Genomic DNA, 15,499 nt, shown 5'->3' on the forward strand with positions numbered 1-15,499 from the left:
CTCCACTGAGGCCTCATGTGCATAATTTTCAGGATCTTTTTGGGGAGATACTAGTGTTTGGTCCCTTAAGTTTAGGAGTAGGCTCATGCCTGCTGAAGAAACCCTCTTCCTTGGAGACTGGTGGCTGCTTTGCCAGCTCTTTCATGATGGGCATAGTCCTGGGTGAGGAGGCACTGCGGGCAGCTGAGCTAACCCCCCGGGCCTGGGGTGGGATGCCTGAGCCTGCCTGCCTGCCTGCCTGGGTGCTTCCAGCCTGCCAACCCTGCCCAGCTAGGTCCTTGGTCGTATGTGGTCACAAACAGTACTTGTGAGGATGTCCACGTGCCAGCAGCTGGCCAGCACTGACCTCCCAAAGGCTGTGCATGCTGTTTGGAGAGCTGGGAGCCCTGTGTGCCGGCCCTGGCCGCCGCTGGCCCTCCCCTCTCTCCTCTCCAGGCCCGGGGCTGTGCCCATCCTCTCTGCTCGGCCTTGTGCAGTCTCTGTTGCTGACGAGGCTACTCGCGTGGTTACCTTGCAGTGGCTTCTTTCTCCTCCCTGTACCAGTCCAGCTGCCAAGGACAGCTGCACAGGAGCGTTTCCTGGGCAGGTATTGGCACATCCCTGTGAGGAAGCCATGTGGTCTGCAGAGCACCACTGCCTCATAGACGCTGTTCTCATCGTCCCTCATCTGGTCACCCCTCCATGGCTGGCTGAGCCTATCATCGCCCTTGGGGAGCAGGGTCCTGGCTGACATGGGGATAGCTGTGTAGGGAACCATTTGACACATGTCCTTCTGAGCTGTCCCTGGCCTCTGGCTGACAGGTTGGGTGGGGCTCCATCGAGCTGCCCTTTTCCTGGCTACTGATGATGTGATTGTTTTGTGCATTTCCCTTTCATCAGAGCCGGTCAAGGACCTCCATGACAAGACCCCTAGCTCTTTGCCACTGTCTCTCGAAGGTTGCCCAGCAGATTCCCTCATGTGTACAAGAGCTAGTATACACAGGAAAGGCAGTGTATACATGGCTGCTGGAGTGTGGGCAAGAGCTAGGGGAGGGTGTCACAGGCGGCACTGACCCTGGATTGCTTCTTCCCACACCCTGCCCTGGGACATGCTGCCTGGGGACTTGAAGCCTCTGTCCTCAGAGTGAGTTGCAAGTCTGCACATGGGGACATCCTGTCAGCTTCTTCCTCAGGTCCAAAGCCCTAGGGAAACTAGGCCTCTTTCCTCAGTCTCAGAGCAGGCTTCAGACACCAAGCTGGAGCCCTTCTTGAGTGGGGTCGGTACCCTACCCTCCTACCTGCCTTGCTAGTGATGCAGGGCGGACAGAGCTGCTTCTGACCACTGGCCTGCTAAAGCCAGGGCTCCCCGGGCCTTGAGAGTCCATCTCCAGCCTGCTCCAGGGGCAGCCACAGGCAGAGGGGGGAAGCTCTGCAGGGCACTGCCCTTCCGGCAGGGAGAAGCTTGTGTTCTGAGGTCATGTGAGCACCTGGCCTGCCCAGCACACGGCAAGCAGCTCTGTCTGTGTCCTCCCAGACTCTGCCGTGGTTCTTGAGGAGGGAAGTCCAGGAGAGGCTCATGTGCCAGTGGAACCCCCTGAATTGGAGGACTTCGAGGCAGCGTTAGGTACAGACAGGCACTGCCAGCGGCCTGACACCTACAGCAGGGTGAGTGCCATGGCAGCCATTGGGAAAGCCAGGGCAGGTGGCACAGCTTCCATCTCAGACCTGCAGCTTCTGTACTAACATCCTGTGTGAATTTGATAGATCCTCTCCTTGACCCAGACATGGCCAGTTCTTCCCCCATGTCTCTCTGCTCAGACCGCCGGGGTCTCTCACCCTCCATCTGGGTGGCATTTATTGTGGCCTTTTTCAGTCTGTGGGGCTCTTAGCTTCTCTGCTCAGGAGAAGGGCCCAGAAAAGATGGCAGGCACGGTCAAAGGACTGGAGTGGGAGCTGGAGGAACCTGGTGCGTGAGTGCCTTCTAACAGTGTTTCTTCCAAAATGTCTTTGCAGTCATCCTCAGCATCTAGCCAGGAAGAAAAGTCCCAGTTGGAGGAGCTGGCTGCAGGGGGTATCCCAATTGCCCGGGCCGTTTCCTCCGAGGGGGCGCGGCCCACAGTGGACCTCTCCTTCCAACCCTCACAGCCCTTGAGCAAGTCTAGCTCTTCTCCTGAGTTGCAGACCTTGCAGGACACCCTTGGAGACCTGGGGGACAAGGCTGACCTGGGACGGCTAAGTCCCGAGGCTAAGGTCCGGTCCCAGTCTGGGATCCTTGATGGGGAAGCGGCTACCTGGTCAGCTCCAGGTGAAGAGAACCGTGTCACTGTTCCCCCTGAGAGTCCCCTGCCTTCCAGTTCTCCCCGCTCCCCTGGTGGCCTCCGGCCCCGAGGCTATACCATCTCTGATTCAGCACCATCACAAAGGGGCAAGAGGGTAGAGAGGGATTCCTTCAAGACCAGAGCTGCGGCCTCCAGTGCTGAAAAGGTGCCAGGCATCAACCCTAGGTGGGCACAAATCCCAAACTGCCACCAACTCCAGGGCATACACTCTATCCTTGGCTGTAGCGTCCAGACAGTGCCTGGGAGAGTAGACAGGATTCTGATGTCCTCCCTGTGGCTGGTGGGAGCCGTAAGGAGGGTGGATCCTTGGGCACAGAGTTTAGGTCCTGCTACTCTGCTGGGGGGGCCTCCACCCTGGCCCTGCCCTGATCAGCGCTTTCTCTGTAGCTTTGTGTTCCTACAGCTCTACCATTCACCCTTCTTTGGTGATGAGTCCAATAAGCCCATCCTGTTGCCCAATGAGGTAGGCCTGCCTCCCCTCTCTTGCTGTAGGGATGGGGTCACAGCCTGCTCTGTTCTGTCGAGTAGAGACAATCATCCTGAAGGTGGTGGCTAGGAAGGCTATCTGGGCTGGTGGCTGGTGGCAGGGTAGTCTGCCCTGCACTAACACAGGTTCTGTGCCTACAGTCCTTCGAGCGGTCAGTGCAGCTTCTTGACCAGATCCCATCCTATGACACCCACAAGATTGCTGTCCTGTATGTGGGAGAAGGCCAGGTAAGGCCCTGAGGCCAGCATAGGACCCTTGGGTCTCAACAGTGGGCCTAGGTCTCTCCCACCTGGTTTTGAAGCTCTGGAGTAGTGGGAGCTTGTTGAGCCCTGACAGGAGGCACAGCCTTGAGATGACAGGCCAGTGTGTTGGTACACAGAGCTGTGAGGACTGCAGAGTGCATGTGTGCACTAGCAGAGTTCTGAGGCCCAAGGGTGGGCCACTGAATGAGTATAGCTAAGTAGCAGGAGGCACAAAGCCCATCATGGACAGTCTCAGCCCAATAGATGAGCACGGGCTATACTTTTCTTCTGAGTGAGGTGGGGACCCCGGACTACTTTGAGCCAAAAGTTACCATTAACACCAGCGTTTTGAAAGTCTTCCTCTGGCTGCTGTGTAAAAGCCTTAGGGTTGCTGAGTGGGCTAGGATATGTTGGTTTTGCTAGCTGGATGCAGGAGGAGGGAGGGAGGCTAGGTGACACCAATGTTATAGACTGGACAGCTGTAAGCAGGAAAGTACCGAGTGGGAGATGGTGACAGCCACCCTGGCTTTCCATCGGCGTAGAATCTGCCAGGCTTGTGACTGTTGGACTGGTGCTACTCTCATCTTCTTGATTTTTCCACAGAGCAGCAGTGAGCTGGCCATCCTGTCAAATGAGCATGGCTCCTACAGGTACACAGAGTTTCTGACAGGCCTGGGTCGGCTTATCGAGCTCAAGGACTGCCAGCCAGACAAGGTGTACTTGGGTGGACTGGATGTGTGTGGCGAGGATGGCCAGTTCACCTACTGCTGGCACGATGACATCATGCAAGGTTTGTACTGCTCTGGGTAGGCCTGCTTCCAAGCCCCGCCCTCTGGGAAAGGAGCCAAGAGCTGCTGGAAAAAACAAGGGAAATCTGGAGTGAGGTCTCAACCCTTAAGCCCAGCATTAGGTGTCCTGTCCTAGCACCCAGCCCAGTGTCACTCACCCTACAGCTGTTTTCCACATTGCTACCCTGATGCCCACCAAGGATGTGGACAAGCATCGCTGTGACAAGAAACGGCACCTGGGCAATGACTTTGTTTCTATCATCTACAATGATTCCGGTGAGGACTTCAAGCTGGGTACCATTAAGGTGAGTGACATCTCCATGTGCCAAGGCAGTGGCTGCATTAAGTGTCTACTGGTGTGTCTTGAGAGGGGAGCTACTCTTGGGAGCCCCATGCACTGAGACAAGGAACACAGGAGACATGATCACAGAGCTGTGGCCTTCATGAGAAGTAGCTAGGCGACTATGTGCTTAGTGAAATGTACAGTGCCCAATAGGAGCATGGTGCCAGAGTGATTTCTAAGGGTCCTTGCTGGGCACATCTCATATGACCTGTGTGTCAGAACCAGGTACATCTCAACATCAGGGCTCAGGGGCATCCTGAGAACAGCCTCAGAGTGGGTAGTACAGCAGTGTGAGAACCAGGCCAGGCCGCTGTTGTGTGTGTACACGACTTCAGGAGTGCCAGGCAGCCTGCCTATAAGCTAAACACAAAAGCAGATCTGTGTTGGGGCCCAGATGCAGAGTAGGTTGTGGTTAGGCAGGGATGAAGATAAAGGTAGGTGGCCAGTGCTGCCTGTTGAGGTGATAAACCTCCGACACAGCAGTGAAGCAGCGTGTCTTCAGCATGTGCTTGTGCCAGGATGACTTTCCTCTTGTCCGTGCAGGGCCAATTCAACTTTGTCCATGTGATCATCACCCCGCTGGACTACAAATGCAACCTATTGACCCTGCAGTGCAGGAAAGGTGAGGCTCAGGCTGGGGAGGGTGGCAGTTTTAGCCTGAGTCAGGTACAAGCACTGTGTCTCCACAGACATGGAAGGCCTTGTGGACACCAGTGTAGCTAAGATTGTGTCTGACCGCAATCTGTCCTTCGTGGCCCGACAGATGGCCCTGCATGCAAATGTGAGTGGTGGCTGCAGCCCAGGGCAGCTGGGAGATGGTGGGAGTGCTTCCTGGATGGGAGCTCACCACCGGCGTTGATGTCCCCAGATGGCTTCGCAGGTTCACCACAGCCGCTCCAACCCCACTGACATCTATCCCTCCAAGTGGATCGCCAGGCTCCGCCACATTAAGCGCCTCCGGCACCGGGTAGGGAGGATAGGGCTTCAGCGCTGTGATGGCTCAATCTGGTGGGAGCAGAACTTCTGGGCTCACTGCCAAAGCCTATCTCTCTCTCTCTAGATCCGTGAAGAGGTGCACTATTCAAACCCAAGCCTGCCTCTGATGCACCCTCCAGCCCACGCCAAAGCTCCAGCCCAAGCCCCTGCTGAGCCTGCACCCACCTATGAGACAGGACAGCGGAAACGCCTCATCTCCTCTGTGGATGACTTCACCGAGTTTGTGTGAGGCCAGCAGACCCATGACTAGAGTTCTGTGGCTGGCCGGCCCTTCCCCACCCGGTACCACCACCTGACTGTACTCTTACCTAAAATAAACTGGCCATGCCCAGCTGGCCCTTGACGTTCAAGAGAAACGCACAGACGGCAGTCAGACAGCTCCTTTATTTGACTTTGTCTTGTCTGGTTGGGGTTGGGGCAGGATCAAGGCTAGAGCTGCAGCGGAGCCCACAGAAGCAGGCAGGCGCCATCACCTACATTCTCTTTCCCCCAACCCTGGGGCCAGCCCAGTGCTGGTCTTGTCCAGTAACTTCTTGGCATCTTTCAACCCATAGTAGTTCCTGCCCTTGCTCAGATCTGAAACCAGCAGATCTGGGTGCTGTCTGGCCTCAGACAAGGGAGGAGAAAACAAGGCCATGGTGGCCTCAATACTGTCCAGCACCTGCCCAAGGCCAGACTCGGATCCAGTAGTGGCTGCAGCTTCCCCTGCACTCCTACCCTGGGTAGCAATGGACCCATCTTCAGCCACCAGGCCCTTCAGCCCAAGTGGAAAATAGTGACATACAAAAATATATACATTTTAACCCCATATAAATTATTGCTGGTGGACATACAAAGGGGGTGGCGGCTAGAGGCAAGTACGCTGCAGAAACATCAAGAGAGGTAATAACTTAGGGGATGGATAAGGAAGACACGTAGCTTAGCTCCCTCAAGCTTGGATCCTTACTTAGCAAGGGGAGATGGCCGCCTAGGGGTAGAGCCGGGCACAGCCCGCTGTACCTGAGGACTCTGAGGAGTTGGGAAATAAATTAGCATCTTGGAGGCTGGGTACTCACTTGGTCCAATACTGCTGTGTCCTCCTGTGGGGAGGGGACCCTGGGTCCTGGCTGGCCACACAGCCTTTTTAAAGTGCTGAAGCCCATAGGCAGACAGGTAAGGAAGGCCACAATACCTGTACCCTAAAGAACTTGCATGCAGCCATTCTGCCTGGCCCAACCTTGAGGGCAGCAGAAGGTAATACTGAGTGGTGTCCACCCTGGCTCTGAGGCCAGTGTGCAGCCACAGGCCTTCCCAGGAAAGGACCTCTAGGGCCTAAGTGCTGCTGGGGTGGACCTTGTTTTTAGGCCACAGAGATACCCTGCTGGGGCCTATAGTCTGATCTAGCCCCTGACTGGCCCGAGCAAGGCGGCTAGGCAAAGCTGGCTGAGGGCCTGGGAAGCAGCCAGGGGAAGGAGAGAGGGGAGGCCCACTGTGCCCATGGCCTCGAAGGCTCTGTAGTCGTTGCTCCAGCTGGTAGACGTCCTCTGTGGCCTGGTTGAGTCGGTCAAATTGGACAAGCAGGGTTTCAAACACAGCATGTAGGCGTGAAGGCTCTGGTTCCAGCCTCAGTGCTGAGCGGCTTCCGCCTGCACTCAGCCCATCTGGCTGGCTGGATGAGGTGGAGGGGTGCGAAGCATCTGAGCCTGCGCTGCGTGGAGGCACAACCGGGGACGACTTGGAGCCCCTTGATGAGCGGGAAGGTAGTGGCTCCATTCCTTCAAAGCGGACTTTGTGGCGGAACTGGGGGCGGCACAGGGGCTCGGTCAATCCGGCTGCACCCTGGGCTCGCGAGACCCAGGGTGTATCCCTCTCCCCCCCACTGGGCCGTACCCACCTCCTTGACCTTGCTGAAACCCATCCAGAGCCGAAGCCTACGCAGGAAAAGCTCCACCATCTCGTAGTCCTGGGGCTCCCACGCTGGGCGGTAGAGCTCCCCACGCAGGGCATGGTACCGCCAACACAGGAGGACAGCCCCTAACCTCAGGGCACCCCACACTCGCAGAGCCCAGAGCCCCACACACAGCAGAGGGGACAGGTACCAGGACTCAGAAGGGCACAGAGTGGGGACCCTGGCCCCAGGGCACAGTACCAGGAAGGCTCCCGCCATGTTGTGGAGAGTGTCAGCACCAGAGGAAATAAGCTGTGAGAAAGAGACAGAGGTAAAGGCACACTCTGGGTGAGGCACTTTCCTGGCACACCCCTGAACAGCAACCTACCAAAACAGCCATCTGGGCATAGGCCACACCAAGTACCACGAGGCCCAAGGTGGCTCCCAAGAGCTCTGGCAGAGCCCGGAACAATGTCTTGCCAAAAACGGACCACTGGCGCACAAACCGCAGCTGCTGGGCAGCCTGTGGATAGGAGGCAGTTCGTCAGCTTTCACCAGGCCACCGAGTCTGATCCTAGTCACGCGCCAGCCTCACTACCAGCCCCTGGGCCCTCACCTTGACCAAGAGCAGGAAGAGTAGTGAGGCTGCCAGTCCGCGGGCTACAGAGCCCAGTTGAGCCACTTGGTCAAAGCTGGTGAAGTGGCGTGGATGGTCATGCACAAAATGGGTCCACTGGCGGTCAGCAATGCCCAGCTGGGCCAGGCGTACCAGTCCTGTGGCTGTCGTCAGCATCACCAGAAGCCACCGTGCCCAGGCCTCAGGCCTTGCAGAGCGTGCGCACCCCTCTCTGCGCCAGGTGTGCACCTCAGCCACAGAGAAGTATAGGGCAAATAGCAGCAAGCACACCTGGGTTGGGGGAGTTGGAGAGGAGGTATGTGAGGGCTGTGGTCAGGAGCGGTCAGATGCCTGTGGGGCATGAGCAGGCCCCTGAGGACAGACATGGAGTGGGACGGCATACCGAGGTGAGTAGTGGCAGAGACAGGCCGGTGCTGAGTCGCCGTAAGGCAAACGGGCGGACACTGAAGGCAGCCAGTGCATGGCCAGCTACAGGGAACTCGAGGCGCAGTGTAACAGCAGCATGTAGCCCCACAGCAGGGCTGTAGCGGGTGAGTTCCACGAACACGGCGCGGCTCCTGCACGGAGGGTGCTGTCAGCAGGAGGGGCCGCGTATGCAGGAGCGCAGGATGCAGGTGGGAAGTGGCTACTGCATTTGGCCAGTTACACAGGAGGCATGGCAGGGAGAGGGGCCCACGGGGGACTCAGGGCTAAGCATGGGGACACCTGGCTAGGAGTGAGGCCAATGGAGTAGCTCGGTTCCTACTCATTTTCCCCCTCAACACCCACCTGCTGTCCAGCCAGTTGTGCAGCTGCAGGAAGCCCAGGCGCTCACGGCTCTCCTCCAGACTCAGGCCTAACTCCTGTATGTAGCCCCCACTGTCATACACTGCACAGTAGCCCCAGTACCAGGCGCTGTGAAGACAGGGCAGTGTTGAAAACTCTCTAGTCCTGAGAGCATCTGAAAGGCAAGTCCCCCACGAGGCCAGAAGACCCTCTAGAGAACTTCCCTCACCCACGTGGGGCCTTAGGCCCCTGTCCTACTCACCCCAACAGATCAGGTGCAGAGTAGGCCCACGTCTCAGAGCCATTCTGCACCACACTCTGCCAGCCAATGCCATAGTCCCTGGTGCTCCAGCTTCCTGCGGTGGAACACGTGTGCTCCGAGCTAGAAGGGTCTGAGCAGAATGCTAGAAAGCAGAGGGCCAGGGCTCAGGACATACTGTAACCAATGGGCGACGCACTGTTCAACTCAGCTGCGCTCCTGTGCTGTGACCTCCCTGTCTCCTCCCAGCCACCCATAAAGCAAACATTACCATGTTGTAGAAAGGCAACAGAAGAGGACAAAGGTCAGATAGTCGAGCAGAGTTCAGACAGCTCAGCTGTGGACTACTTTGAAGAAGCAGGGTATAAGCATGGCCACCGTGGCAGCTTACCTTCCTGCATCCGCACCTGCCGCAGCCGGGGAGGCCCGAGCTCAGGGCTAGACTGGTTCCCGTGGACATAGGGCAAGAGTACATGTGACATCCATGGCCAGAACTCATCAGACCTGCAGCAAGGGTCAGTCACTGAAGTCCAGGCCGACAGGACGATGCTGGACCCATGTTCCCTATCTTGGACTGCTGGCATTCTGTCCTGGGTTTGTGCTGTGCATCACAGAAGACTAAGCAGTGTCTGGACTCTCTACCCACTGGACACCCCAGCTTGTACTCTGGTCCTAACAACCAAACAAGTGTCTAGATCAGGGGCGTCCATCCTTGCTGACCTGGGCCACACAAGGATTTCTAGCCCACAGCCTAGTGAGTTCAAGAGCATCATACAGGTGTATGACACTGTGACATGTTGTGGTCTACAAAGGTCATGCTTGAGAACTGTACAGCTGAGCTACAGACACAACAATTTAAAAAAAAACAAACATAAAACATTTCATGCTTTAAATAGCAAATTTGGGTTTTTGTGTCGGGACTCGTTTGTAGGTACCCTGGGTTACATGTGGTTCATGAACTGAAGGGCACCCTTGATTCTAGACACTTCCAAATGTTCCATACAGGATGGCATGAACTAAAGACAACAAATCAGTGCCACCTGGCCCAGTGCATGGATGTATGTGTCCTGAGTGTCCCTACCGGGTGATGGCCAGAAAGGCCTGGCTGGCCAGCTCCTGCTTGATGGCGCTCTGCAGGCGATAGGCGTGACCGTGGCAAGAAGCATCCCCATAGTTGGCCAGCAGCGTCACCAGTAAGAAAAGCATGTACACCAGGAGGCTCTGGGGACAGGGGGAGATGGCTCCCGTCAGCTCACCCCATCCCACGGGGCAGAGCAGGGTTTTAAGACTACCCTTAGCCGGGCAGTCTTAAATCCCAGCACTCAGGAGGCAGAGGCAGGCCGGTCTCTGTGAGTTCGAGGCCAGCCTGGTCTACAGAGTAAATCCAGGACATCCAAGGCTACACAAAAAAACCCTGTCTCGAAAACCCAAAAAAAAAACCCCAAAACCAAAACTACCCATGTGAAGGTGTCTCTTCTAAGGAATAGCAGCATACTCCTATGGCTAGTACTCCTCTTGGGGGAAGAGCCATAGGCTCTGAGAACTAAAACAGCTCAAACAGCACCCTCAAGGCTAAGTGGGAGCAGGAACTTGAGACATACAAGAAACACAGATGGCGGTGTCCCTGCGGGTGACGAAGGACAGGCGCTGCAAAGCCCTGACTGCCTGCTGGAGGTCAGAGCGGGGCAGACAGCGGGAGATGATGTAGGGCTGCCTGTAGCCAGCACTCACCTTCAACATGTCATGGAGCCTCTTGACTTTGCGGGCTTCCTCCTTTGCCAAGAAGAGTGCAAAGCCATGGGGAGGGCGCACACGGGGCACACGCTCACTTACAGGTGTGACAGCTGGGCTTTCTACCAGAGTGTCATCCTCATCAGGGTGCAGCCGCTTGGCCACCAGTGAGAAGTAGAGGGCCTCCAGCAGGACCTGGCGTGGCAGGAGCATCAGCTGGCAGCATGCGCCTGGCAGCCCCCCTCCCCTCCAGGAGCCCTCTCACCTTAAGGGGCTCCCAGCCAAGAAATGAGGCCAGGAAGCTGGAACTGCTGGAGAGAAGCCACATGACACTCACGCTGGGAGGGAAGCCCGCACCAATCCATCCTGAAACCGCTACAGCCACGGCTACCAAGAGTAGGCTAAGGCCATGGGCCAGGGGGGCACACCAGGCAGGCAGCAGTCGCTTCCGAAGACCTTCCACCAGTCCTGGAGACACACAGACAGCTGCATGGCTGCTAGCCCGGGAGGGCCTGGAAGGGATGTCCTGCTCGGCGTGAGCGTACCTGCCCTGGAGAGCCTGGTCACTGGGGGCCGTTCCCAAGTCAGGCCCGTGCTGGGTAGCCTCTTCTCCCCCAGTGTCTGCAGCATCAGTGTTTCCGGCTTCTCCCCAGGAACACTGGACCTGGGCGCAGGAAGGAGCCATGAGTTTTACCCATCTCCCGGGAAGAAAAGGTAGTGGTAACAGTCTGCACTGGCCTGGGAGCAGTTCCTTCAGCATCTTAAGAGTCCTGAACCAGGCGAATGTGCTACCGGGCCTGTATGGCACCATGGTCATTGTGCCCCTGCTTCCTGTACATACGTTCACTGCCCAGGGCCCAACTAAGGGACTACGAAGTCTGTACCTTACATGTTTGGCTCTGGCACAACCTAGCGGCCCTTCTCCAACCTCACACCAGCCACACAGGACTGTGTTCTATCTAACCCTTGAAAGCACTTCTCAAGCGCTGCCCGGCAAAATGCTACAGAGATGCACATTCCTGTGTGGTGGTGATTTTAAAAAGGCCAGCCTGGACTACACCGTGAGCTCAGGCCAGCCAAGTACACTGTGAGACTCTGTCTCAAAAACAAATAAATAAAAAGGAAGCAAGGCTAAGAGGGAAAAAGAAGGCATGAGACTGCCATGCTGTCTGAGGGGAAAGCTCCCGTGCCTAATGGTGCTTTCTGTGCCCCAAGGGTTATTAACTGCACAGTCCACACCAAATTCACCTGCCATTGAGCTGGGCCAGCTCATGAGCAAAGACATATGGGTTCATCAAGGTAAGCACTCACAGAATAGGAAATAACTGAAAATAATGGTTCTTTTTCCCATTAAATTGATTTTGCTGAATGTAAAAGTCAAATTTAGCTAAGAGTTTAAAAATTGAGGACAGTTAATATCAGCATTCCCATACCCTGAGGAATGTGCACATTAACAGGCACAATAGTTCTTATATCGTCCAATGTGTATCTGTCTACAGATACAAACAGAGACAAACCCCACTAAGATAGATAGCACAAGGGCTGGAGAGATGACTTGGTGGTTAAGAACACTGTCTGCTCTTCCAGAAGTCCTGAGTTCAATTCCCAGCAGCCACATGGTGGCTTACAACATCACACGAAGACAGAGCACTCATATACATAAAATAAATAAACGAATATTTAAAAAGTAAGAAAAAGAAAGTAAAGATACATAGCACAAATCAGGCACAGTGGTTCATGCCTGTAATCCCAGCACTCAGGGAGACAGAGGCAGGTGGATCTCTGTGAGTTCCAAGCCAGCCTGCTCTATAAAGTGAGTCCAGGACAGCAAGGACTACACAGAGAAAACATGTCTTGAAAAAAAAAACAAAAAACAAAAAACCAAACCCGACACACACACTAGATACACGCACAGAGCACCAGGTTTTCATAGGACTCAGCTGCATGAGCAAGCTGTGCCTGTTTCTGTAAATCAGTTGGCAGGTATGGATCCATTCTCAACTGGATGCCAGGCCCTGCTGGAGAGTCTGTGCACGACATGGAAAGAACAAAGTGTCTGTACTCTGCACACACAGCCCACCACAGCAGAAACGCGTCAGTGTTTTGGGAGCGGGAAGGGGCTGGAAAGGCACAGCATGTGAGTGAGCACACTTCAGGTTTATGTGGTGAGACCTCACTGAATCCAGCCCATAATAGGCAAAGCCAAGCTCTATTCAAGCCACATCAGGGCAAAGAGAGGAAGGAAGGGATGAATGGAGCGCCTCTTTGGGGAGGAGGACCCTGGGCAGAGGGAGCAGCAGACGCAGGAGGCAGAAGCTGGGGAAGCGGCATGCTGAGCAGTGGGGCAGCAGTGTGGGAGGCCACTTAGAGACGGTCCCGGCAACGCCTGCCCTGGCACTATGCCCTGTGTAGTTCCCTTGCAGAGTCACTGAGCGGGTACCTATAGGCCCAACAGTGTGCTGCTAACAGGGCTGCTAACAAAAGACGTGGCCTCTGCCTTGCACTGGAAGACCACATACTCCTGGGGGATATTGGCCATCAGCCCGGTCGTGAGGCTGGTATGAGGACAACTGGATTCTGCCAGGTACCTATTGTCCTTTTAAGCACTGAATACAAGGTAATGTGTGACACGGCTGGAAAAGGAGGGAGCCAGGAGAGCAGGATCAGAGAACCACAGAGGTGGTACAGAGAGCCCACAGGACGGGCCCTAGCGATGGTCCAGGCAGAAAAGGGCATGGGATGGAAGGCACAGCTGGGAGCTCACAGCGTGTGAGTCACGAAGCAGACTTCTGTCGCAGGAGACTAGTCACAGTAAAGACGGAAGACGGCTGGGGGTAGGGGCTCAGCCCTGGGTTGGCTCTGAGGAGCACAGCTGTGGGAGAGCTTCAGGTGGGGCGCTGGAAGCAGTGACTAGCAACTCCCTATGTCACGGTTTCTCCGTTAAGCCCTTTGTGCTGTGGTCAAGTAATTCGGAGACAGCTCCCTTTCCACATTCTGGTGTAGCTCATTCATCACTAATTTCTGGTTGTTTGAAATTTAGAATGAGTCAGGCAATGGAGGCGCACGCCTTTAATCGCAGCACTCAGGAGGCAGAGGCAGGCGGATCTCTGTGAGTTCAAGGCCAGCCTGGTCTACAAAGAGAGTTCTAGGACAGCCAGAGCTACTGAGAAACGCTGTCACAAAAAAAGAAAAAAAAAAAAAGAATGAAGATGTAGACACTGAAACAGATACAGATGAGAAAAAAAATATATGAAGTCTTGTCACTGACTTGGTAAAAGCAAGAAACTTTTTTTGGTGTTTTTTTGTTTGGTTTGAGTTTTTTGTTTTTTTGAGACAGGGATTCTCTGTGTAGCCTTGGCTGTCCTGGACTCGCTTTGTGGACCAAGCTGGCCTCAAACTCACAGTGCTCCATCTGCCTCTGCCTCCCGAGTGCTGGGGTTAAAGGTGTGTGCCACCACATGCCCCCTTTTTTCTTTGTTTTTCAAGACAGAGTTTCTCTGTGGGATTAAAGGCATGGAAGCACTACCACGCCCGGCTAACAGAAGCCTCTGCCTTCCCGAGCGCTGGGATTACAGGCATGTGCCACTACACCCCGTTAACTTGTTAATTCTTAGGCATTCAAATAAAGAAGTTTCAAAGTGAAAGTAAGATATTTAAAAACTTCCCATGATTGCTCAGTTTTGACTCCAAAATCAAGATTCCTTCATGGCTATTCAGTAAGACCCTGCCTCAAAACACAAAACAAAGCATCTCCCCAGAGCAAGCCCCTGGGGCACATGCTGGTTGCCTCTCCAGTTTTGAAAGGCCCCATGCTTCTGTCGCTTTTCTAAAGGGTGCTGGGTCCCTGAGGGGATCCCACTAACTCCCCTCTACAGGGCAGCCAGGAGGCAGGCCCAGGGCCCACAGCACAGTGCCCCAAACACCCTACCTCCTTCCAACCACGCCAGGCACTCCCAGGCTAGTAAGCAGGTCTGTTTCTGTGAGGCCATCCTGCGTGGGAACCAGGCTGCTGGCCCCATCAGCTAGTACCTGCTGCATCAGGTCTTCATCTAGAGAGAACACACAGTATTACAGTGGCATGACACTCGGTACCTTGCATTCTCCTAAAGCTTGGAAGCCATTCCTTCCCACCTCTGGCTCACCTGATGCTGTCAAGTACTTGGCAGGCAAGGAAGGGTTAACCAGTGAGGCACCATCTTCCTCTGAGCCCAACATGCAGCCAGGCCTGCCCTGGGCCATTTGCTGCAGTGTGCTGCTCACAACAGATGGGTCACTGAGCAAGTCTGGCCAACTGAGAGTGCCTTCGCTGGACGGCCAGCACACCAGGCTGTGGACAACATAGACATTGCTACGTGTACTTGGCCAAAGCCTAGTCACGGCAGCACAGGAAGCATTATGCATGAGGACATACAGTCCAACACCCCAACATGGCCTGCTGGGCATTGCTGAATTAGGCCAAACAAAGCTCACAGCTTCTCTAGGCAGCCTCACCTTTTAGCATCTTCCAGAAACAAGTCATTCTTCACTTGCCCAGCAAAGGCCTGCTGAGAAAGGGAAAGTACGTGAGTGTGTACGCAGCAAGAAATGACAGCCCAGCCTGCCCTAGCCAGCTCAGCCTGCCTCGAGCCCCTGGGGAGCCTTCACCTCTGTGAGGCCAGACAGTGTGAGGAGAGAGCTGTCTAGCACAGATGGGTCCAGGTAGCTGTCCACACCTAGAGCCCGCTGCCCTGTGGGTGTGGGGTTTTGATCCCCAGATACCTGTGAGGGAAGAACAGTCATGTTAGCTTCCAGTGGCTACTGGAGCTGGGCAGGAAGCCATGGGCCTCTCATCTTTGTGATAACTCTGAGTGACTACTTGAGCTCTTTACTTGTTCTAGAAACATTAAGGGGTATTTGATTCTTTTTTCTTTTAGTTTTCTGAGACAGGGTTTCTCTGTGTAGCCCTGGCTGTCCTGGAACTTGCTCTTGAGACCAGGCTGGCCTTGAACTCAGAGATTAAAGGTGTGTGCTACCATTACCCTCCTATTTGAGTTCTTTTTAAATTGGTGTTGGGAGTTTGCGTATTT

The 15,499-nt window shown here is 55.0% G+C and overlaps 2 protein-coding genes across 22 annotated transcripts in view; one reads left to right on the forward strand and one right to left on the reverse strand.

Annotated features, from left to right (window-relative positions):
- Positions 1-5,521, forward strand: part of TSC2 (TSC complex subunit 2) — a 38,837-nt gene extending 33,316 nt beyond the window's left edge. For 11 of the 19 annotated variants that reach the window (XM_084761600.1, XM_084761586.1, XM_084761597.1 and 8 more), the window contains 11 exons: positions 518-586; positions 1,514-1,644; positions 1,993-2,483; positions 2,706-2,781; positions 2,946-3,032; positions 3,651-3,837; positions 4,001-4,140; positions 4,722-4,800; positions 4,868-4,959; positions 5,047-5,145; positions 5,239-5,521. In XM_084761600.1, coding sequence (XP_084617726.1) covers positions 518-586; positions 1,514-1,644; positions 1,993-2,483; positions 2,706-2,781; positions 2,946-3,032; positions 3,651-3,837; positions 4,001-4,140; positions 4,722-4,800; positions 4,868-4,959; positions 5,047-5,145; positions 5,239-5,403 — 1,616 coding nt within the window. In that variant the 3' untranslated portion in view covers positions 5,404-5,521. The remainder of the gene's footprint in view (positions 1-517; positions 587-1,513; positions 1,645-1,992; positions 2,484-2,705; positions 2,782-2,945; positions 3,033-3,650; positions 3,838-4,000; positions 4,141-4,721; positions 4,801-4,867; positions 4,960-5,046; positions 5,146-5,238) is intronic. The other 8 variants (XM_084761602.1, XM_084761603.1, XM_084761593.1 and 5 more) reach the window with 1 other exon arrangement.
- Positions 5,522-5,539: 18 nt separating this feature from the next.
- The window catches only part of PKD1 (polycystin 1, transient receptor potential channel interacting), a 48,345-nt gene continuing 38,385 nt past the window's right edge, over positions 5,540-15,499 (reverse strand). For 2 of the 3 annotated variants that reach the window (XM_084761585.1, XM_084761584.1), the window contains exons 31-46: positions 15,078-15,191; positions 14,925-14,977; positions 14,576-14,760; positions 14,362-14,482; positions 10,979-11,097; positions 10,699-10,901; positions 10,434-10,628; positions 9,784-9,923; positions 9,094-9,206; positions 8,706-8,847; positions 8,447-8,572; positions 8,061-8,235; positions 7,658-7,948; positions 7,430-7,564; positions 7,048-7,353; positions 5,540-6,953 (exon numbers count right to left, since the gene is read on the reverse strand). In XM_084761585.1, the coding sequence (XP_084617711.1) occupies positions 6,486-6,953; positions 7,048-7,353; positions 7,430-7,564; positions 7,658-7,948; positions 8,061-8,235; positions 8,447-8,572; positions 8,706-8,847; positions 9,094-9,206; positions 9,784-9,923; positions 10,434-10,628; positions 10,699-10,901; positions 10,979-11,097; positions 14,362-14,482; positions 14,576-14,760; positions 14,925-14,977; positions 15,078-15,191 (2,886 nt within the window). In that variant the 3' untranslated portion in view covers positions 5,540-6,485. The remainder of the gene's footprint in view (positions 6,954-7,047; positions 7,354-7,429; positions 7,565-7,657; positions 7,949-8,060; positions 8,236-8,446; positions 8,573-8,705; positions 8,848-9,093; positions 9,207-9,783; positions 9,924-10,433; positions 10,629-10,698; positions 10,902-10,978; positions 11,098-14,361; positions 14,483-14,575; positions 14,761-14,924; positions 14,978-15,077; positions 15,192-15,499) is intronic. The other variant, XM_084761583.1, reaches the window with a different exon arrangement.

Source organism: Acomys minous (genome assembly GCF_964271855.1).
Source record: "Acomys minous genome assembly, chromosome: 16".
NCBI lineage: Eukaryota > Metazoa > Chordata > Mammalia > Rodentia > Muridae > Acomys > Acomys minous.